This window comes from Mrakia frigida, assembly GCF_051309035.1.
Source record: "Mrakia frigida strain ATCC 22029 unplaced genomic scaffold BDY24scaffold_59, whole genome shotgun sequence".
In the NCBI taxonomy this organism is placed as follows: Eukaryota; Fungi; Basidiomycota; class Tremellomycetes; order Cystofilobasidiales; family Mrakiaceae; genus Mrakia; species Mrakia frigida.
The window spans coordinates 14,722-35,014 of record NW_027481222.1 but is presented as its reverse complement, the minus strand read 5'-3'; the positions used below and the strand labels follow the sequence as shown (position 1 = coordinate 35,014).

Here is a 20,293-nt window from a genome sequence, read left to right as displayed (position 1 = left end):
TAAACGCCAGTTTGCGAGGACGTTCTGATGTCCAAACCGAATCAAAAGAGAAAGAAAAGGCCCGTGATCAGTTCGACGCGTCCCTCTCTCTCTCTCTTTCCCTTCTCTCTTCTCTCCGGCCCTTCCACCGTCCACCATCCATCCTCTCAAAAGCCCCAAATCCACCCGCAAACTCCAAATCGCAAGAACTTCTCAATCTCCCTCAGCCTTCTCTCCTCATTCGACGGTTTCCCGTCAACCCAAAGCGGCGGCTGCTGATTCTGAACGAGCCTGTGTGGCTTATCTTTGACTCCCAAGGAAAGCGTTTATCCCAAAGCGTACATCTTTGATGCCGATAGACTCAGATATCCTGCTTCGAAACATCAGCAGGCTGTCGAGGAGCGCTCGAGGCTGAACCAAACAAGACGCAGACAGATCGACTCTCCTCCTCTTCTCTCTCTCTCAGCTCTCCCTTCGCATCCAGGACTGCTTTCTGGACCCCCACTATATCCAGCAACATCCTGAGATTCCTCCTGGGTCTAGTCAGCCTCTGCAATAGGCTCTTCGTCCCGAAGGCGCGTCAAGTCGCCTCAGATTCCAACCCAAAAAGAGCGACGCGTCGAGACATGTTAAACTCTCATCAGATCGCCTCAAGAAGTATATATCTCAAAGCCACAGGTTCAAATCCTGTAAGGGTCTTTCTTTTGCTGTTCTCTTGCAGTAGTCTTTGTCGAAAGGAGCGCCTGCGAAGAAGATCTGAAAGAAGAGATCGGACGCGTCGCCAGCTTCGCTCTTTTTCCCTGCCCCCCCTCTCAAACTCCTCCTGCTCTAACAAGTTCGGGATATCAAGTAGGACTATACGGTTATACACGGACTTCCCTGTACTCAGTTCTGAACCTAAAAGATGGGGGTCATCCGTTCGACACTCGCAAGATGAGCGACTCGGCTTTCACTCCCTCTTTCGACCGCTGTAGAGTCGATGTAACCGAGAATAGGCATATTTGTCTCTCTGAACTACCAGGAAAGCAGGGACACTCCATCGACATCTATATTTTGATCATCTACCCAACTCAAACCCTCAACACAACCCCCTTCCCTCCAATCCTCGCCTCAACTTCCATCTCGACCTTGAACTCCCCAACCAGCTTCGCACCAACCAAGGTGTTCGAAGGTCTCACGCCCTCCCTTGCAAACGCCCTCCCATGCTCTCGACTGACCTCCTCCACGTCCGCTTCAAGATCCGAGAGGAACAGACGCGTCCGAACGACGTCTGAGAGCGAACCGTTGAGTTTGTTGAGAGCTCGAGTAACGATGTCGAAGATGTGAGTGAGTTGAGAAGCTGCTGATGAGCCTCCGGCGATGGGGAGGAGAGTAGGGAGGGGAGAGGTAGCAGTGGTTCCGGAGATGTGGATGGTCGAGTCGAGTCGGACGGCACGACAGTAGCCCTGCACGATGTAACGAGTGAGAAAAGCGCGTCAGTTGATGCTTTAAAGCGATGGAAGAGGAGGAGAAGCTCACTGCTAAAGCCTCGTACGGACTACCACTCGATACCTCCACCCTCTCTCCCCTAGCAACCGCTTCCTCCACCAACCTCCTCCTCGTCCCCTCCTCTCCCTCCCTGTCCAGATGATCGCTCAGATCCCCCTTCGCCGTCAGGAAAGGCGCTCTTCGATACTCGTCCCCACTATCCCCTGGCACATCCTTCAACTCCTTCTGCGCCTGCCCAATCATCTGCAGATCCTCCTCGTCCAACTCGATGTCGAGAGCGCGTCGATTCGACTCGGCGTTGGCGACGGAGGAGGTTGAGAGTCGAGATCCGATGATGACCGAAGCGACGGCGGGGAGAGAGAGGACGTAGGAGATAGCGATGGTGGAGATGGTGATAGGGGAGCTAGGAGAGGTGTACTTTTTGGCGATGAAGTCGAGAGTTGAAAGGACGCGTTGGAAAGGGATCCATCCTCCTGCGACGTCGATGAACCGCTTGTACTTCTTCAAACTCCAGTTCCCCAGCTCCGAACCTCTTGGTTCCTCTACTCCGAGCCACTTCTCGTTCAGGAACCCTCCCAGGAGGACTCCGTAGGCGAGGATTTCGACTCCTTTGGAGGAGCAGATGGCGGCCATTCCGTTTGGGTTGAGGATTCGTCGGTCGAGGATGGAGACGGAGACTTGGTTGGAGGCGATGGTGAAGCCGCTGTGGATGAGGAGGAGGAGATGAGCCGTATCGGTGTTGGTGAGAGCGAGCTGCTTGACTTTGGGGTTCGAGGAGGACTGGAGGGATTGGAGATGGCAGAAGAGGGAGCTGTGAAAGGGAACGAGAAGGGAGAGATATAGGGTTCAGCAAAGCTCGAGACCAAGAGAGAGACGTCGAAGGAACGTATACTCACAGATAGGTGGGCTCTGTGTAATCCCAGATGTGGACCTGAAGACGATCTACCGTCTCGACTCCCATCCTCGAACGAGCGAGGTCGACGGCTGCCTCCGTTTCTTCTGCTGTTGAGACCTCGGGTTGAGGGCACCATTTCGTGAAGAAGGTGGGCTGAGGTTGAGGCAGGGTGTAAGCCGAGACTCGAGAGCGATAGTGACCGACGACTTGTTCTGCTGGCTGATGGATGCAAAGGACGAGGGGAACAAGGAGGAAAGGGAGGAACTCGAGGTCAGCTCGACTCGTCTCTTTTCCTTTCCTCTCCTTTCGTCGCCTGCCCTCAAGCCGGAAGCTACTTACTCCGTAGTCTGATGGTAAGAGAGGAAGAAGAAGAAGACCAAGAGTCAGTCGCAAGATGAAAGTAGAAAGGAGCAGAGTCACAGAGGTGGGAAAGGAAACTCACGGTCTGCCATGTCGAAGGTCATCGCGAGTCCCTTTTGCACGAGCTCTTCCATGACTCTAGAGCAGCTTTCGACGTCAACCTTCTCGTCGTGACCACCAGCGAGCTGCCAAAGACCTGTGATGATGCGGTTGGACATGTTGGGCTTTTGAAGGAGGACGTGGTTGAAGACGAGAAGATAGAGGGAAGGAGGGAAACAAGGTTGAGCTTCAGCTGTTCACTAGGCTTGGTCCGAATGAGGAAGTCTCTTCTCTCCATTTCTTTAAGAGATCTGAGATGGCAGAAACGAGAGTACAGAGCGAGAGTAGACATCATGAGACGCTGAAGTCTAAAGATAAGACATTCCATCGCGTCGAAAAAGCCAACGCGCGACTCGAGGACTCACTCAATCCGCGTCTGGCTCGACGTGCTTTCCCCTCCTGCAGCCGCCTTCATCATCTCCCCACTTCCCACAGCAGCTCCACTTGAAAAGATGAGGAAACTCTTCCTTGTTCTTCTTGGTGTTCAGCTTTCCCCTCCCATCGTTGTCCTCCCAATCCTCTTGATCTTGCGCGTCGCACTTGAGTTTCCCTTTGATTTGGACCAAACGAACACGACGAAGTTCAGAGAAACTTCCTTCGATCAAGAAGGATGTCGATGAGACTCACCGGAATGATACAAACACGTCACCTCGTCCTTCTCTACATCGAACTGCTTCTCGCACCTCTGGCACTCGAGGAAGACACGCGTCTCCTCCTTCACGTTGAGCTCCTCCCTCCGAAGCTGCATCAGGAACGCGAGCCTCGCTGCCTTGTCGCTTCTAAGGACGGCGTCGAAGAGATCCTTCTTGACTTGATGGGGACCAGCGGATCGAATGGCTTGAATGTACGGCGAGGTTTCAGGGGAAGGGCGAGGGAGGTGGTGCTGATGAGAGGAGGAGGAGGAGGAGGAGGAGGGAGGAAAGGAGAAGGAGGGTGGCGCGTTGTAGAGCTCTTGGGAGGGCCAGGAGAATCCCGAGTAGCTCATTCAAAAGAGAGGAGGGGGAGATGGAGAAAGGAAGGGAAGGTCCTGGTGAAGTTTTGATTTTGACTGAAGTTGTGGTTGAGAGTCTAGCTTGGAGGAAAGGAAGGGAAGGCTTCGTTGAAGCTCACCGCACAGTCTCCCCTTGACCCTCCCGTTTCCACCCCTGCCCTTCTCTCTTCCCCAACGACCACAAACCTCCTCTTTTTCTCCACCCAAAGCATGACCCCTTCCTCACCCGAATCCCTCACCTCCTCCTTCGTCTCCCTCTCCCTCTCCCAAGCTCGCTCGAGGTCTTCCTACCCTCCCGAGTCTTCCGAGAACGAAGAGTTCATCGTCCTCGAACGCTCCACTCTCTCCCCAACCACTTCGAGCACGGGAGGAGCGAGAGGAGGAAGGAACGTCACCTCCGAGAGCAGCTCGAGTGGATTCAGTCTCGTTCAAGCTCAGGAAGCGGATCAGGAGGAAAAGGACGAGGAGGAAGCCGTCGCTCGATGGCTCCTTCACTCTCCAAGAACACCTTCACGAGGACCTTCCACTCCCGTCTCCTCCTCCCATCACTCCGGTCGACTGGAGCATCAAGGAGGGTCAGTCTCCTCGTCCTCGGATCACGAAGGATCTTCAGCTAGTGGATCCCAGGCAGGAGGATCCAGGAGGGCGAGACAGAGAGTGCGAGCTCGAGCTCGAGCGGCTCAGTCGAGAAGGGACGCTGCTGCAGAAGGTCGTGATTCTTCCCGAGTCTCTTCCCCTCCTTCGACGTCTTCGGCATCATCGAACTACGAGGTCGGACCTACTCGACCTTGGGGAGATGAAGACTCGGAGAGGGAGGACGAGGACGAGGTCGATAGCGTTCTGGGGAGTGAGATGACGGAAGAGGATGCGACGGACGTTGTCGACGCGTGAGTTTCGTCTACTCCTGCTTTCTCTCTCTTCTGAAAATCGAGTCTCAGCTGAAAAGATCTCTATCTCTTACGTCGAACTGTAGGTTCCTCGCCAATTCTGCCGTCTTCGTGCTGCAGGGGGACAACGGAAAGCTTCAACTCGTTCGTTCCCCTCCCTCTTCTCTTCCTTTCGGTTTTCCCCTCGCCTTCGCCTCTCTTCTCTCTCCTCTTCCAGCTTACTGAACTTCTCTCGACTACCTTTGTTTCCAACCCCTACTTCAGTGGCAAGCCCTCTGCGTCGAACTCGGACTGTGCCTCCCTCCCAACTCTTCCTCTTACGCGTCCACCTCCTCCGCCTCCTCTCGCTCTCGATCCAACTCCACGTCCTCCTCCACTTCCACCGACTCCGACCGTACTACCACTCAAGCAACCTACCACCCTTTCCCAACCTCCCTCACCCAAGCCAACAAGCTGCTCAAGGCTCACGCCTTCGTCAACTTGAGGGAGTATTTTGCGACGAGAGCGAGCGTGGGAGACGGAACGAGCTCGCAGGGAGGTGAAGGGAGTGAAACTGGAGCTGCTGGGTATGGAGGCGGGAGTGGTTCGGGTGGGAGGAGCAGGGTTTCAACGGAGGAGGGAAGGAGGGTGAGGAACGCGGCGTTGATGAGTCTGAAGCATCCCAATAAGAACGCTTTGAGGAGGTGAGTAGCTCATGTCCTTTCGCTTCGTCTGCCGAAGTTTTCAGTGAAAGAGATTCATCTTCAACTCGAGACTAAAATCTGATCGATCTTCTGCTTCTCTCCCTCCCAGATACACCCAAAAACATCGTCTCTATGTCAAGCTCGGGGCTGCAAAGGAAGCCTGGCTTCAACCTCTCCTCATCGACATGTTCTTCAACCCTCAGCACGGAGGACGAGCTTAGGTCGACTCTTCACCTTCCTCCGGACCCCTGGTTTCTCTCCCGTCTCGTCTCGCCTTCTCACCCCTCCCACGTCGCGTCGTCCAACTCTCTCTTCCCTTTCGTCTCTCGTCCCGTTCTTTGTACACCCACCACCCTCTCTTTACTCCCACATCCAGTAGATCTAGATCATACCCCTTCCTTTCCACCATCCAGTTGTCGTATCGCCCTCTCTCTCTCTCTCGTTGTCTTTCATTAGTTTTCGTCCCGCCTCGCTTCTCTCACCTCCTTTCCCTTTTGTTTCTTTACCTTCCCTTCCCTTTTCTTCCTGCAGATCCTTTTCACACCTCTTTGTTGCCTCGCCTAAACTTTACTGTGCTCCCACTTCTTTCGTTCCCTTCTTTGTTCGCTTCCTCGTTGACGGACGCGTCTCTTTTTTTTTTCGAGTCTTCGTCTCCTTCCCTCTTTGGTCGCCCAGTTCTGTTGTTTCTTCGTACACGTTTTTGATACCATTCGACTCTCCGATTTCTCGGTGCGAGAGTCTGCAGCTCGACTCTCACTGTACGTTTGAATTCTCGAAGCGACGCGTCTGTTCATCGAAATCATTTCGTCGGCTCTTCTCTCCTTGCTCTCTCCTCCTTCCGTATCTCGGTTCTCTCACTTACAAACCAAGGCTGATGCCGAAATTGAGGACCCTTGATGAACCTTCTGGGGGAAGATCGAGGACTCCAAGGGAAGAAGGGGAGGTTATCAAAGGATCAAAGGACCGGTCGCGTCTCCCTTTCTTCCTTTCCTTCCTTTCTCTCCCGTTTTCTGCTATCCTCTCTTCCTGTTGACCGAGCCCAGCCTCAACGACTCTTCGAGAGATATGAGGAGAGTCTGCGGTTTTTGCGTCGTGCCGAAAGGAGCCTATAAGCAAAACAAGAGAGGGACGTCACACCCTTAGCTCGGGCGACAAAAACAGGAGGTCGAGGAGGACGAGTTCAGCAGAAAATATGCCCGTCTCTCTGTCAAACTATCACTTCGTCTCAAGCTCAAGTGAGTCTGACAGATTTTCTCTCCTAGCAGCTCTCGATTCGAGGCTAATGAGTAACATTCTACTCGCTCTCTTTGATCGATCAGTCTTCCCCCCCTTCCCCTCCTCGCTCTTCTCCTCCCTCCAATCCATCTATTCTCCTCCAACGACGACAAACCCCCACCAAGGACGGCGTCATCCTTCTCTCTCTCTCCCTCTCTCTCTCTTCTCCCTCTTCCTCGCAGGAGTGTCCAAAGCTGGAAGTTTCTTGTAGAGTGCATTTGTTTCCATCTTGAACGAAGAAAGGTGAGCAGCCACCTTCCTTCCTCCTCCTCTTCTCCTCGTCTTCCTTCGATTCTCTCGCCCTCTCCCCTTCCCCTCTACGACGAACGAACGACACTCTACCTCCTTCTTTACGACCACCTTACCCTCCTGGTCGCCTTCTTTCTTTGCGTTGGATCGATACGGCGTCGAGTTGTACGACTCCTCCGGCTGACCTCACTGACCCTTCCTCCTCTCTCTTCCTCCTCCTCGTCTTCCCTCTTGGACCCTCAACCTCCTCCCTCGTTCTTCCTCTCTCTCTCGCCAACGATTCCCCTCCTTCACTTTCACCCGACCTCCAGTCTTCTCCCCTTCGCCACCTTCTTTTAGACGGAAATCGACTCTCGACGGTCTCCCTCCCCTCACACTCCTCGTCGACCTCCCAACCTCGACGGATGTCCCAAATCTTCCATCGTCGCTCTTCATCAGCAGCTAGACAGGAACCCTTAGACGAATCCAAAGCAGTCCCTCCTCCTCCTCCTCCTCCTCCTCCTACCAGCAGCACCCTTAAATCGCTCATGAAATCATCAGCTTCGCCGGTCAACGTCCTTGGACCTCTCAAGTCGGTCTTCAAAGCCAGGAGACCTTCCGTTTCAACAGACGACTCTTCTCCTCCTCGCACCAACGGGAACAGCAGCTCTTTTTCTTCGACGACGGAAGCTGGAGATTCGAACGAGGGTCCTCTGGGAGAGAGGGAGGCAGGGAATGACGACGTCGAAGGAAGGAGGGAGGATAGGAGCGAGCTCGTCGTCGGTGCTGGTCCGACGAGACCTGGTCAGTCCTTTTCGCTCTTTTTTCTCTCCGTTTTCTTAGTTCTACAACGCGAGGAGAACCATCAGCTGATCTTCTCGCTTCTCGTTTGAACTTTCTGCAGATCCTTCAGCCGTCAAGGCTTCGTCCGACGTCGCGGACTCTGGTTATGGAAGTCGAGGACCCTCCGCCGAGAACGCTGTTCACCTTCCCACCGTCGTCGCTGCGAGGTCGTCTCCAGCATCTGCAACATCATTTCCTCCTTATTCACGATCGGAAACCATTATAACCCCACCTCAACCACCATCGAACGACGGAGCTCAGCCCGTCGTCACCTCGGACCTCATCGACCTCTCCTCGTCGTCCTCCTTCCCCGAATCCACTTCCAACACGTCCACCCTCAGCTCAAGAAGAATCTCCAACCCTCTCTCAGTCTCCAATCCCTCCACTCCTCGCAAAAACAGCCTCAACATGCCCTCCATCCTCTCGCCCAACCTCTCAACCAACCACTACAACTCCTCCCCAGCCTTCCCGTTCCCTTCCTCCCCAACAGCAGCAGCCAGCGGCAGCAACTCGTCGTCCTTCTCAGCTCAAGGAGCAGGCCCAGGATCCAGCTCAAGCTCGGCGCGTCCCAACCTCGCCGGTCGTCGCAAATCCTCCATCGCCGCTCTTCCTCGTTCGACCCCTACTCCCATGCCCATCGCCAACCTCCCTACTCTTCGAACCACCACCCAGGGGTTGAGCTCGATGACCGAGGAGGAGAACCCTCGTCGACACGTTCGCCAGATGCCTACGATGTTGATCTCGAGGGATTCGCAGATCCAGAGGGACGCGGAGGACGAGGCGGCGGCTGAGGACAGCGAAGGGAGCGATACGGATTCGGAGGAGCATCATCCTCATCACAGGAGACCGATGGAGGGTGGGTTGACGGTGCCTGGGGCGAAAGGGGACACGGGGTTCGGAGGGAGCTCGATTAGTATCGATAGTGTGGTGGAGGAGGAGGAAGGGACGAGTCCGGATTCGGAGAATGGGAGGAGTTGTGAGTGCTGTTCTTTCTCTCCTTGCGCGTCAGAGCTTTTCGTCTCTCGTCCCACGAGACGAGAAGGGAGAAGTCATCGTCTCATACGTGCGAAAGAAACGAACGACCCGCTCAAGCTGACGCAAATCACCCTCCTCCCGCCCTCCCTTCCTCAGTCCGCCCAACCTTCACCCCTTCCCCACCTCTCCCACCTCTCTCCTCCCGTCGCAACACCCCCGCTCCAGTCCTCGCTCCCTTCTCCAACCCTGCAACTCCCAAATCAACCTCCGCCTCTCCTCCCACCCTCGCCAACGATCGTTTCTCCAACTCGACCTGGTCCCTCGCTACGCCTTCAGCAGCCGAACCCGTCAAAGCTCCCGGAGCGTGGGCGACGTTCTCGCTCCCTACGCCTGGAGCGACGCCTAGGATGACGCCGAGACCGACTTCGGGAGCGAAGACGCCCAAGGGGAAGACGCCGTCGAGAAACGGGTCGGGAAGTGGAAGCGGGTCGGGAGGCTACTTCGATATCAAGGAAGGGACGACGAACGAGGGTGGGAAGACGCCGACGCAGAGTTCGAGTGCAGGAGGAGGACTGTTTGGGATGACTTCGACGTCGACGAGCGGGAACGAGAACGGGAAGGGCAAGGGGAGAGCTGTTGAGGAGGAGGAGACGAGGATCGTTCAGGAGGAGGACTCGACGAACGCGCCGACGACGACGGACTTCTCCAGCTCAGCTCTCGAGTCGAGCAGCGTCGGATCCGAGCACGAGGATCGAGACGAGCACTTCACGGACGCCGAGCAGGGATCCGAAGTCGAGGAGGACAGTGACGAGGACGACGACGCGGATCGTTCACCTTCGGAAGTCGTCGCTGCCAACATCCAGCAGTCCTCTCAGCAGCAGCAGCAGCAGCACTCGTCGTCTTCAGCAGCAGGAGGGAACTCAGCTCTCGACACGGACGACTTCGTTATGGTCGAACCTCCCACTCCAGGAGCCGCCGCTCCTCTTCGAAACCAGGAGAGCTTCCGACCGAGTCTCTACCATCAAGCTTCGCGGTCGTTGGTCAACCTCTCATCGGCAGCGGATCGAAGGATGGATTCGGATTTCTCAGGGTTCAGGAACAAGATGAAGGAGCAAGGGTTTCATCTCGAGACGCCTACCTCTCCGAAGAAGAAGTCCAGCCCTCCCTCTCCCTCGACCAGTCGATTCCCTACCACTACCACCACCAACCATCGATCTACTCCCTCAACCTCCTCGTCCTCGACCTCCTCCTCAGTCGTCCTCCCTTCAACCACCTCCTCAAACCCCGCCTCCCGTCGTCCCTCCACCACCCTCCCTCCCATCCCTTCAACCTTCGAGCCAGCACCAGAAGGTCTTCGCTCCCCTCCTCCTCTCTTCTCACCATCCATCCACGGTCACGGCCACGGCCACGGTCTCGGTCGATCAGGTCTCTTCACAGACACTCACGCTCAAGCCTCAGCTTCCAACCCAGCTCTCTCCCCTCCCGGTTCCCCCAAGGTCTCGACCAGTGGAATTGGAAGTGAGAGGAAGACACCGAGGAGGAGACGATCGATGGGCGACATCCACTCTAGTCCGCCCGACTACAGCCTGCCCGTTCATGGGAGTGGGATTCCTGTTCCGAGGGATGAGGAAGGGAAGGAAGGGTTGCCGAGCTATACTTGCAACGTCCATATCGAGGGATATCTGCCGAGGAAGATGGAGTTCGCGAGTCCAGGAGTGCAGGCGAAGGATAGGGCTTGGAAGAGGCAGTATTTCGGTGAGTCGGAGTGTTTCGAGACGCGTCGTTTCGATCTCTCTTTCTTTCTCGTTGAGCGAGCTAGAAACGAGATTTGCTGACTCTTTTTCTTTCGTCGATCTAGTTCTCCACGGAACCTGTCTCAAAGTCTACAAGCATGACCTTCGAAAAGCTCCCATCCGACCTTCCGTCGCTGGAACGCCAGATGGTCCAGACGAATCCCTTCTCGGAACCGACAACGCAGCTCCTCACGTCCATCTCCCCGAAGCCAGCAAATCGACCCTCAGCGTTCTCAGCGCCGCCAACAACGTCGCCACCACCTCTTCATCAGGTCGACGGGAATCGGACGCTACCGCTCGGAGGAACCTCTCCGTCAACGGCCAGACGAACCAGCAAGCTGCCGTTGCGGCGACGATCGCTAGGAGAGGATCGTTCGAGGCCATCCAGACGGGAGCGAGGAGGAACTCGATCGACCCGAGTGCGAGGATGGGTCGAGATCGAAGTACTTCGGCTGGAGGAGGAGGTCCACCGCTCGCTCCTTCGTCTCGAAGCCATCGAGGATCCGTCTCGTCCGTCTCTTCGGTCCCCGAGATCACTCCTGCCCCTTCCTCAACCACCGTCAACTCTTCTTCCTCCGCTTCGTCCACCAACACCGAAAAGGCAACCTTCACCTCGTCGGACGATCCAGGCATCTTCGTCGTTCCTCGGTCGTCTACCACCAACTCGACCAACTCCAACTCCGCAGGTCATGGTCACTCCGGATCGATCTCGAGTCATCTGCCCTTCCACGGACCCAACCAGCTCGTCAGGACTTACACGCTGCAGGGAGCGGAGAGTGGGCTGGCGGCGGATTATCTGAAGAAGAAGAACGTGGTGAGGGTCAGGTTGCAAGGAGAGCAGTTCTTGCTGCAGGCCGAGAGTCCGAAGGATGTGGTGGATTGGATCGAGGCTTTCCAGGTGAGTTGAGAGGATGGTCGATTGGAGGGAAGAACGAGCGAGAGAGAGAGAGACGAGAAAGCTAAACTTCGTTGCGCTCTCGTTTTCGTTCGAACAGGCTGGAACGAACGTCGCTCTCGATTTGGACGATCGTCCTATGCCCAAGATCATGTGAGTGCAACCCAGCTTCTCTTTCTTCGTTCGAACAGAAGTTGACGCTTCCTTTCCTTTCGCGTTTTTGCGTACAGCACCCTCCCTCGTCGACGAAGAAGAAGACGCGTCGTCGTTCCAGGAGGAAGCGCCGCCGATCCTTCCAACCCGGACGTCGTCGTAGGAGAGGATTCAGCGGAAGCCAACATTCGAGCTGTTGCGATGGCGGACGCTGCCGAGGCTGCTTCGTCGGCTGCTGTGGATAGGATGGAGGCTATGCTTGGTGAGTCTTTCAGGAACGAACGAACGAACACGACGAGGAGGAGAGACGATGCTTTTCACTTTCTTCCACTTAATCTGCGTTCTCCTTCTTATTCGAACCTCGACTGACGTCTGTCTCTTCGTTTTTCGATCGAACAGGCGAGGATCAAGCAAGCGGGAACTCTACGACCGTCTGAGTGAGGAGGGAGGAGTCGGCGAGGAGTCGTTCTGTTTTTCGTTTGGTTTTTCATCTTCCTTTTCTTCGTTTTGATCCTCTTTTTCTACTACCTCTCCTACGCATACCCATTTTCGTGCTCTCTCTATACTGCATCTTTTCTCTTTCCCTTCCCATCCCTAACGGACTGGAGGGAGGGGTCCTCGCGTCTCGGACTTCTCGCTCTTCGTCTCCTTCACGACCCCTTCCCTTTCTCTCTCTCTCTTCTTTCTGCCTTTTGCTTTCGCTTTTCTTTACACCGGGGTTCGTTCTTAATCATCTTTCACATCTGCCTCTGCTCTCTACTTCAGCGAAGAAAGTTTTTCCTCCCTGGGTTGTCTGCCTTCTTTGAACTGCGGTCTCTTCGAGCGTCGTGGGATTCGACTTTTCTCGAGCTCGCCTTCTTCCCTGACCAGCTCCTCCTCCCCTCCCTCCCCCTCCCTCTTCTTTTCCCAGTGAGTCAGCTCAACTCTCCCCTCCTCCTCCAGACCATCTGTATTTCGTTCCAGTCCTAACTCTCGCTTCCCCTTTGGTTCAACGAAACCAGCTCAACAATGTGTGGAATTCTCGGTCTCCTCCTTCATGATCCTGAAGCTGCCTACACCTCAGCGGCTGCTACAGAGATCTGCGAGGGTCTCTCCCTCCTCCAGCATCGGTAAGTCTACAACCTCCACTTCTACCATCACTCCTCTTGAAGATTCGAAGCGAAAAATCGCACCAGGGCTGAATCAACGAGCTGACTGATTCCCTTCCTTCCGACGTGACTCCATCGTCCTCCCTTCGTTTCCTTTCCCTCCAGAGGACAGGTTCGTAGCCCAACCCCTCCTTCTACGAGAGCCTTCTGAGGCCACCCTCTGATAGATTTCGCTCTTTCTCGTCTGTTCTATAGGACGCTTGTGGTGTAGTCACTTGCGGAGCTCCCCGAGGACGATTCTACCAGGTCAGTCTTCAGCCCTCCCTCGCCTTGCTTCTCTTCTTTCAACAAGCTCCTGACGCGTCGCTCTTCTGCTTTGGGGGTTCTAGGTCAAGGCCAACGGTATGGTTCGAGACGTCTTTGAACCTCGAGCTGTCGCTGGACTCAAGGGATTGATGGGAATCGGACACGGTGAGCTTCAACTTCCACCTGTTCGAGGGAAAGGAAGAGGGTTCCCTCCCTCTTTTTCGACGTTTGGTTGAGGTTGAGAGAGAAGCGGCCCTCCGTCTTCCTTCCACCTGTCTACCTTTCTCGGTTCTGACTCATCCTTTCTTTTTCGTTTGGGAATCGTTTTGTTTCGGGCTCTCCTTAGTTCGATACCCTACCGCTGGATCTTCTGCTCATGCTGAGGCTCAACCCTTCTACGTCAACGCTCCTTACGGTCTGGTTATGGCTCACGTTAGTCCCTCCTCGGCTCCTCTCTCTTCCCCACCACCTTCTTTTACTGACTCTTCGTCTTCGCTCCTTCTCTAGAACGGAAACCTCACCAACGTCAAGGAGCTTCGACACTTCCTCGACTCGGACGCTCATCGACACATCAACACCGATTCCGACTCTGAGCTCCTCCTCAACATCCTCGCCAACAACCTCGAGAAGACCGGCAAGGTGCGAATCAACGAGGAGGACATCTTCACCGCCATTCGAGACCTCATGTCCCAGTGCGTCGGAGCCTACGCCTGCACGACCATGATCGCTGGTTTCGGACTCATCGCCTTCAGGGATCCCAACGGAATCAGGCCCGTCGGTCTTGCGACGAGGAAGAGCTCGGTCGTTGGAGCTGAGGGAGGAACCGACTACTTGTTCGCTAGTGAGAGCGTGGTGGCCGATGCGTTGGGATTCAGCGGATGGGAGGACGTTGGACCTGGTTAGTCTCCTTTCCCCTCGTCTCCTCTCCTTCCGTCGAGCCTCGAAATCGAAGCTGAACCGCGTTCTTTCTTCCACTCCTTTCGAATTATGCAGGAGAGGCCGTCATCGTTACTCGAAACAACATCTCTCGACGTCAATGTGCTCCCAAGGCGACCTTCGCTCCCGACATCTTCGAGTACGTCTACTTCGCTCGACCCGACTCGACGCTCGATGGAATCTCGGTCTACCGATCTCGAATGGCCATGGGAGATCTCCTCGCCGAGGAGGTTCGACGAATCTTGGAGGAAGTCGGAGAGACGATCGACGTCGTGATCCCTGTACCGGATACGAGTCGAGTCGCCGCTCTTCAGCTTGCTCAGAAGTTGGAGATTCCGTATAGGGAGGGGTTCGTCAAGAACAGATACGTTGGAAGGACTTTCATCATGCCTGGACAGCAGATGAGGTGAGTTTTACGTCCATCTTCGTGAGAAGAGGAGGAGGAGGAGGAGCGGGAGGGAGAGGACAAGAATGAACTCGAGCTGACCTTCGTTTTCGCTCGCTTCGCTTCGTGATCTCGCAGGAAGAAGAACGTTCGTCGTAAACTCAACGCCATGCCCTTGGAGTTCGCCGGAAAGAACGTCCTGCTTGTTGATGGTGAGTTTTCGTCCCGTCTTTCGAAGTCGAGACGAAGGAGAAGGACGCGTGAGAGCTCGAGGGCTGACCCTTTTCGGTCCTTCTTCTTCTTCCTTCCAGACTCCATCGTCCGAGGAACCACCTCGAAAGAGATTATCCAGATGGCCAAGGACGTCGGAGCCAAGCGAGTCACCATCGCTTCGTGTGCTCCTCCCATTCGGTTCGTCTCTACTCTCTTCCGTGCCTCCAGAGACTTTCTTCACGCGTCTGACCCCGTCCTTTTCCTCCCTTCGCTCATCGCAGATACTCCAACGTCTACGGAATCGACATGCCCTCTCCTCACGAGCTCGTCGCCCACAACCGAACGACCGAGGAGATCGCTGAGGAGATTGGAGCTCACCGAGTCATCTTCCAAACCCTCCCGGATCTCGTCAAGTCGTGCCAACAGTTCAACCCTTCGATCGAGACGTTCGACTGCTCTGTCTTCACTGGCGAGTACGTCACCGGAGGAGTCGACGCTGCCTACCTCGACAGCTTGGTCGTGTTGAGGAACGACAACGCCAAGATCAAGGCTGAGGGAGCGGGAGGAGGAGTCGTGGTGAAGGAGGTCGAGGAGGAGCCTCTGGGTTGCTCGGGTCCTATGAGTGAGTTTGATCTCTACTCCTTCGTCGTTCTCGTTCGCTTCTCTGTCGGTCTCCTTTCCGCTCCGTCGTCATCATCGTCTAACGTCCCCTTTTTCCTCTCTTCCTCGCAGACGGAAGCGACGCGACCCTTGGCCTCAGCAACCCTTCGCAAGGCTTCCAACCGAACAACATTGATGTCGGTTTGCATAACAGCTGTTGAGTATACCTTTCTCTCCCGTCTTTCGTTGCTACCTCTTCCGAGCACTTGGGCTAACCTTCCTCTTGCTTCCTTCTTCAGGCATCACGCGTGATCCCTCTTCGGCCCTCTAGACTCCTGTGCTTTAGTTTACCAACCTTCTTGTACAACACAAAACGCTAAACCTGTTGATGCATGCTTTCTTATGGAACTCGTTGAGATAAGAGAGAGAACGAGAACCGTCGCGTCGAGCGGTCGAAGGCCTTTCATCGCTCTGGCTCAGTTCGACCCAGCATTCTCTCTCACTCGAAAGGTGCATCTTGATCATTTCTAAACATATGTATGACCGGTTCCGTCGCAGCTACTACCTCAGATCAGCCGTATCGAACGTCGAGCTTCGAGTCCGAAAACCAATCATCGTTCGCTCGAGTCTTCTCTTCCGACGCGACGTTCATGATCACGCTCTTACTCTGGGTGTCTAGATGAAACGAAGGGAAGCACGAGTCAGTCGAGCTCATCTCTGATGAAGAAGGTCGAGCGAGAGAGGAAGACGAGGACGAACAAGATCGGTACGCCTCCATTCCGTTTTCCCTCCCGATTCCAGAATCCTTCATTCCTCCCCAAGGCGACGAAGGATCGTTTCGGTGATGTGAGTTGATCCAGACCAGGCCAGAGTCGAGAAGACCAGCGACTCGGTGACCTCGAGCTCCGTTGGAAGTCCAGATGGCGGCTGGAAGGAAAAAGAGAAGACGCGTCAGGACGAGGTTCGTTCGAAACGAGAGAGAAGGAACGACGAACCACCGAGTCCGAAATCGCAGTCGTTGGCTTTCTTGATGGCATCAGCTTCGTCGGAAAACTTGGACACGCATATCACGGGACCGAAGATCTGGCAGCAAGGAAGGAAAGGAGGGTCGATCAGAAGCTGCCTGACGAGGGACGACGGAAAGAGAGAGAGAGACTGACCTCCTCCTTCCAGACCTTTGACCCAACAACTCCATCTCCACTCAGTACCGTAGGTTGGAAGAAGTAGCCTCCTCCGAGATCGAAACCGTCCAGCGGGCTGGGACCGTTCATTCGCTTCCCACCGCACTCCACCGTCAGGCCTTCAGCGAGAGAAGAAGCGACGATGCCTTCGGATTTAGAGAGTTGAGGGCGAGAGATGAGAGGTCCCATGGAGGAGAGAGGGTTGAGAGCTGGCGGGGGGTACAGGGAAGTAAGAACGAAGTCAGGTCCGAGGTGAGGGGAGGCAGAGGAACCAGGAGAAGCGCTCACGATCTCCCATCCTTCGTTCGATAGACGCGACCTTCTCCTTCAGCTTGGCCATGAACTCGTCGTAAATCGAGTCTTGAACGATGATACGAGTGCCAGAGACGCAACTGCAGCGTGGAAGGGAAGAAGAAAGGGAGTCAGCGGAGGAGTGAGAGAGCGGGAGGAGAAACGAGATTCACGTTTGTCCCGATGCAACGAAGGAGGCGAAGCAAACTCCGTTCACGGCGTTCTGGAGGTCTGAATCTTCAAAGACGATGATGGGAGCCTATGAGGATATGAAAAAGACAGTCAGTCGCGTTGAGCGAAACGAAAAGGGCAAAAGAACTCGCCTTTCCTCCCAGCTCGGCCGTATACGAAGCGAGGTTCCCTCCAGCGATGGCTCCAATGACGCGCCCAGTCTCCGTACCTCCCTGCGAACGACGAAGAGAGGGAAGGTAAGCTTTGTAAAGAGAGAGGGTGTCAGAAGGAGGGACATGCCGTCAGGTCGATCTTCTTCACGCGTCGATCCACGACCAGTTCCTTGCCAACGGTTCGTCCTTCTCCAGGAAGAATGCACAGGACTCCATCTGGGATCCCAGCCTTCGTAGCGAGCAGACCGAACTCGAGAAGAGTGAGTGGAGTGAGCCTAGAGAAGAATCGCAAAAGGATCAATTCAACGCGGCGAAGGAGAAAAGGAGGTAGAAGGACGAACTCAGATGGTTTGACGATAACAGAGTTTCCAGCTGCGAGTGCTGGTGCAATCTTCTTGACTGCAATGAGGAGAGGGTGGTTGAAAGGGGCAATCTGGAAGGGAAAGAAAGAGTTCAGTCTCGGACGCGTCGAGAAAAAAGAAAACGACGTCGAGCTCACTTGTACGACAACTCCTAGCGGCTGCCTCTTGACGTAGTTCAGGATCTCTCCTTCCGTAGGCATCACCGTACCCTCCGTTGTCCTGAGAACAGCTGCGAAGTAGCTCAGCCAGTCAGGGAGCCTTCCCAATTGAGCTTTCAGCTGTCGACGATCAAAGGAAAGTTGATCAGCTTGGGGTTCTGATCGCCCCTCTTTAGTCCATATGGCGACTCCAAGAACTTACCTCTCTAACAGCTCGTCCGGTGTTCAGACTCTCCATCTCAGCGAGTTCTGGGACCTTTTCCTCGAGCAACACGGCCAGCTTCGCCAGAACCTTAGACCTCGAGAGAGCGGAAGAGCGAGACCAGACGCCAGAATCGAAGGTGAGTTGAGCGAGGTCAAGGGTCGAAGCAATCTGGGCGGAGGAGGGAGTGGAGACGGTAGTGATGTTGCTGCAGGTTGATGGGGATTCGACGGGAAGGCTGGTGAGAGAAGGAGGGGAGGGCAGAGAAGGAGGACGACCATCAGCTTCTCTCCATCTTTCGAACAGCGAGAGGAAAAGAAGGAAAAAGACTCACGGAGTTCCTTCTCCCTTGATAAATTTGGCTCCTCCGATAAAAGGTCCGTAGTCAGATCGCTGAAGAGAGCGCGGAGGGGAAGGGGAAGGAAGGAAAGGTGAGCTCGGAGACGAGCGAAGAGAGAGAAGAGCTCAACAAACGCACCAGGGCAATCTTCGATCCCAGCATTCTCGAGGCCATGATTTTGAGAGACTTGGAGGGGATCATAAAGGAAGAAAAGTTGGCTGTTGTGGTTTGGGTTCACCTTGTTAAAAGGAAAGCGAAAGCGATGGCCCGAAACTTCGTCGGACTTGGGAATCTCTTCCGCCCCTGGGCATGTGCTGCTTCTGCCCTCTCTTTCCTCCAACGCCCACCCGCCAAACGATTCTCTCTGCCAGTCATGTCTCTCCCCGTTCGCCTTTCGCCTCAAGGAGCCGTGTGAGTATCCAGCCCCTACGAACGAACGAGTTGAGCTCACGCTTTCGGTGGGCTGAACCGGTCTCTGTCCTCCCCCCCCTTCCTTTCAGCCTTCTGTCCTACAAAGATCTCGTCGCACGCCCGCTGGAGCTTCGAGAGTCGATCGAGTCAGGATTTGGGAGTGGAGAGGATGCTCTGGGTATCGTGATTGTGGAAGGTCAGTCTGCTCTTCGAATCGGAAGGAGACCGTTCGTCGAATGAAGCTCACCTCCTCCTTCCTTGGACGTTCCGCCTTCAGATCTCCCTCCCAACTTCCCTGCTCTCAGGGAGAAGCTTCTTCGACTCTCCAACTCGTTCGCTTCCCTTCCAGAAGAGGTTCGGGAAAAGTACGCTCGAGAGGAATCGCTGTACTCTGTTCGTGCTCCGGTCTCTCTTTTGCCTTCGTCTCTTCTCGTCGGTCGGGCGTTTGTATGTCGGCCGTGATTGACCACTGCTTCTCTTCTTCATTCAGTTTGGTTGGTCCATGGGCAAAGAAGTCATGAACGGAGTAAGTTGACGTTTCTATACACTTCTCTTGTGACCACGAAGCCTTCGATTCGCAGCGAGTGTGGTCTCGTCTCGCTGACTTTCTTCTGCTCTCGTCTTCGTTCCTACCTCCCAAGGTGCCTGATCTCAACAAGGGATCGTACTACAACAACCCTCTCGTCGACTTCCCCAACGTCTCTGAGGAAGAGAAGAAGGCTCATCCGATGTAAGCGCGTCGAAGATTCTTCTTCCTCGTCTCTTTCTTGAGATGCGACGCGTTGAGCACGCCTGACAATCTCCTGGTCTTCTCCTCGTCCCTTTCAAGGTACTACAATCCCAACGTCTGGCCCGAGAAGGACGAGGCCGGGGTTGAAGGCTTCGAGGAAGCTTTCAAGGAGCTCGGGACCTTCATTTTTGAAGTGGGTTGTCTGCTGTCGAAAGCCTGCGAGTCGTTCGTTGCAGAGTCCCTTGTCGATTCTTCTCAGTCGATCGAGAACCTCATCTCGACTTCCCAGTGCAACAAGGTGAGTCCCGACGAGTATCCTTCTCTCATAGTCACGTACTGAATCTCGTCCTCGTTTTTCCTTCGCGCGCCCAGGCTCGACTCCTTCACTACTTCGCGCCCACCGACAAACCCGACGTCGTTACTACTGCTGGAGAGGAAAGCGAGATCTCTGACGATCTTTGTGGTATCCATCTCGTGAGCTCTCGTTCTCCTAGCTTCTCAATCGACAGCTCGTCGGAAGGCTGATCATCTTTCCAACTCGTTCAGGATCACTCGCTCATCACTGGCCTCTGTTCGTCCAACTCTTGCTCACCCTCGCACTTAGTTATCTACTGATTATCACTCTTTTTTCTGACTCATCAGGCTCAGCAATCTACCTCTTCCACCCATCTTCCTCCTCGGACGTCGACGAGTCCAAACCTCTCAAGGCCATCCCCGCTCCTCATCCCGATTCAGGTCTCTACATCATCCCTCGAAGTCGATCGAAGACCTCTCCCGTCAAAGTCGCCATCCCTTCCAACTGCCTCGCCTTCCAAACTGGAGAAGCACTCCAACTTTGTACCGGTGAGTCCCTCTCCCTCCTTTTCTTCTCCCTCTTCCGTCCGTGTGGTCGATCTGACTTTCTTGCTTCATCTGCAACGCTCATATTTTCTCTCAGGTGGTCGACTTCGAGCAACTCCCCATTTCGTCCAGGCTGGAAGCTCGAAGACGGGGAAGAACGCGGTGGAGGTCGAAGGAGTTGTTGGGACTGTTACGAGGGAGACCTTCGCCTTCTTCCTCCAACCGGATGTTGGAGCCGTCGTAGGAAAGGATCCCTCAGGAGCAGACGAGACTTTCGGGCAGTTCAGCAAGAGGATCATGGAGGGGCACTACTGAGAAGAGGCAACAGTCGTTCGTTTCCGTTGTTGTTCGACTTTGTTCAC

At 54.9% G+C, this 20,293-nt stretch overlaps 8 protein-coding genes across 8 annotated transcripts; 5 read left to right on the top strand and 3 right to left on the bottom strand.

Annotated features, from left to right (window-relative positions):
• Positions 1 to 1,018: 1,018 nt before the first annotated feature.
• On the bottom strand, positions 1,019 to 3,055 carry BDY24DRAFT_404961 (NADP-dependent oxidoreductase domain-containing protein). Its single transcript, XM_076642576.1, has 5 exons — positions 2,805 to 3,055; positions 2,702 to 2,709; positions 2,364 to 2,581; positions 1,498 to 2,278; positions 1,019 to 1,424 (listed from the first exon to the last, which is right to left on the bottom strand). The coding sequence occupies exons 1-5, from the start codon at positions 2,938 to 2,940 to the stop codon at positions 1,050 to 1,052; spliced, it is 1,518 nt and encodes a 505-aa protein (XP_076492100.1). The 5' UTR covers positions 2,941 to 3,055; the 3' UTR covers positions 1,019 to 1,049.
• A 43-nt stretch (positions 3,056 to 3,098) lies between these two features.
• On the bottom strand, positions 3,099 to 3,901 carry BDY24DRAFT_445314 (uncharacterized protein). The gene is made up of 2 exons (XM_076644909.1): positions 3,449 to 3,901; positions 3,099 to 3,371 (listed from the first exon to the last, which is right to left on the bottom strand). Exons 1-2 carry the CDS (start codon positions 3,804 to 3,806, stop codon positions 3,187 to 3,189), a joined length of 543 nt encoding a protein of 180 aa, XP_076492099.1. The 5' UTR covers positions 3,807 to 3,901; the 3' UTR covers positions 3,099 to 3,186.
• A 42-nt stretch (positions 3,902 to 3,943) lies between these two features.
• Positions 3,944 to 5,773, top strand: BDY24DRAFT_246288 (uncharacterized protein). The gene is made up of 4 exons (XM_076636752.1): positions 3,944 to 4,699; positions 4,786 to 4,843; positions 4,964 to 5,382; positions 5,492 to 5,773. The coding sequence occupies exons 1-4, from the start codon at positions 4,023 to 4,025 to the stop codon at positions 5,601 to 5,603; spliced, it is 1,266 nt and encodes a 421-aa protein (XP_076492098.1). The 5' UTR covers positions 3,944 to 4,022; the 3' UTR covers positions 5,604 to 5,773.
• Positions 5,774 to 7,211: 1,438 nt separating this feature from the next.
• Positions 7,212 to 10,612, top strand: BDY24DRAFT_246239 (uncharacterized protein). Its single transcript, XM_076636751.1, has 3 exons — positions 7,212 to 7,689; positions 7,790 to 8,704; positions 8,860 to 10,612. Exons 1-3 carry the CDS (start codon positions 7,311 to 7,313, stop codon positions 10,536 to 10,538), a joined length of 2,973 nt encoding a protein of 990 aa, XP_076492097.1. The 5' UTR covers positions 7,212 to 7,310; the 3' UTR covers positions 10,539 to 10,612.
• A 311-nt stretch (positions 10,613 to 10,923) lies between these two features.
• On the top strand, positions 10,924 to 11,913 carry BDY24DRAFT_345861 (uncharacterized protein; the record flags this gene model as incomplete). Its single annotated transcript, XM_076637616.1, has 3 exons — positions 10,924 to 11,394; positions 11,492 to 11,544; positions 11,622 to 11,913. 3 exons carry the CDS (start codon positions 10,924 to 10,926, stop codon positions 11,911 to 11,913), a joined length of 816 nt encoding a protein of 271 aa, XP_076492096.1.
• Positions 11,914 to 12,407: 494 nt separating this feature from the next.
• Positions 12,408 to 15,480, top strand: ADE4 (amidophosphoribosyltransferase). The gene is made up of 13 exons (XM_076642575.1): positions 12,408 to 12,453; positions 12,546 to 12,653; positions 12,798 to 12,804; positions 12,888 to 12,938; positions 13,022 to 13,103; positions 13,285 to 13,370; positions 13,446 to 13,836; positions 13,932 to 14,280; positions 14,398 to 14,471; positions 14,571 to 14,670; positions 14,754 to 15,094; positions 15,205 to 15,288; positions 15,372 to 15,480. Exons 2-13 carry the CDS (start codon positions 12,553 to 12,555, stop codon positions 15,401 to 15,403), a joined length of 1,698 nt encoding a protein of 565 aa, XP_076492095.1. The 5' UTR covers positions 12,408 to 12,453; positions 12,546 to 12,552; the 3' UTR covers positions 15,404 to 15,480.
• BDY24DRAFT_404931 (aldehyde dehydrogenase) lies at positions 15,454 to 18,473 on the bottom strand. The gene is made up of 13 exons (XM_076642574.1): positions 18,089 to 18,473; positions 17,945 to 18,003; positions 17,611 to 17,848; positions 17,388 to 17,528; positions 17,230 to 17,321; positions 17,016 to 17,163; positions 16,868 to 16,948; positions 16,718 to 16,803; positions 16,542 to 16,645; positions 16,233 to 16,462; positions 16,068 to 16,155; positions 15,832 to 15,999; positions 15,454 to 15,747 (listed from the first exon to the last, which is right to left on the bottom strand). Exons 1-13 carry the CDS (start codon positions 18,149 to 18,151, stop codon positions 15,644 to 15,646), a joined length of 1,602 nt encoding a protein of 533 aa, XP_076492094.1. The 5' UTR covers positions 18,152 to 18,473; the 3' UTR covers positions 15,454 to 15,643.
• On the top strand, positions 18,324 to 20,246 carry BDY24DRAFT_372800 (Clavaminate synthase-like protein; the record flags this gene model as incomplete). The annotated part of the gene is made up of 10 exons (XM_076638220.1): positions 18,324 to 18,361; positions 18,451 to 18,557; positions 18,639 to 18,754; positions 18,852 to 18,887; positions 19,003 to 19,091; positions 19,191 to 19,389; positions 19,464 to 19,565; positions 19,638 to 19,662; positions 19,734 to 19,934; positions 20,029 to 20,246. The coding sequence occupies 10 exons, from the start codon at positions 18,324 to 18,326 to the stop codon at positions 20,244 to 20,246; spliced, it is 1,131 nt and encodes a 376-aa protein (XP_076492093.1).
• Positions 20,247 to 20,293: the final 47 nt, after the last annotated feature.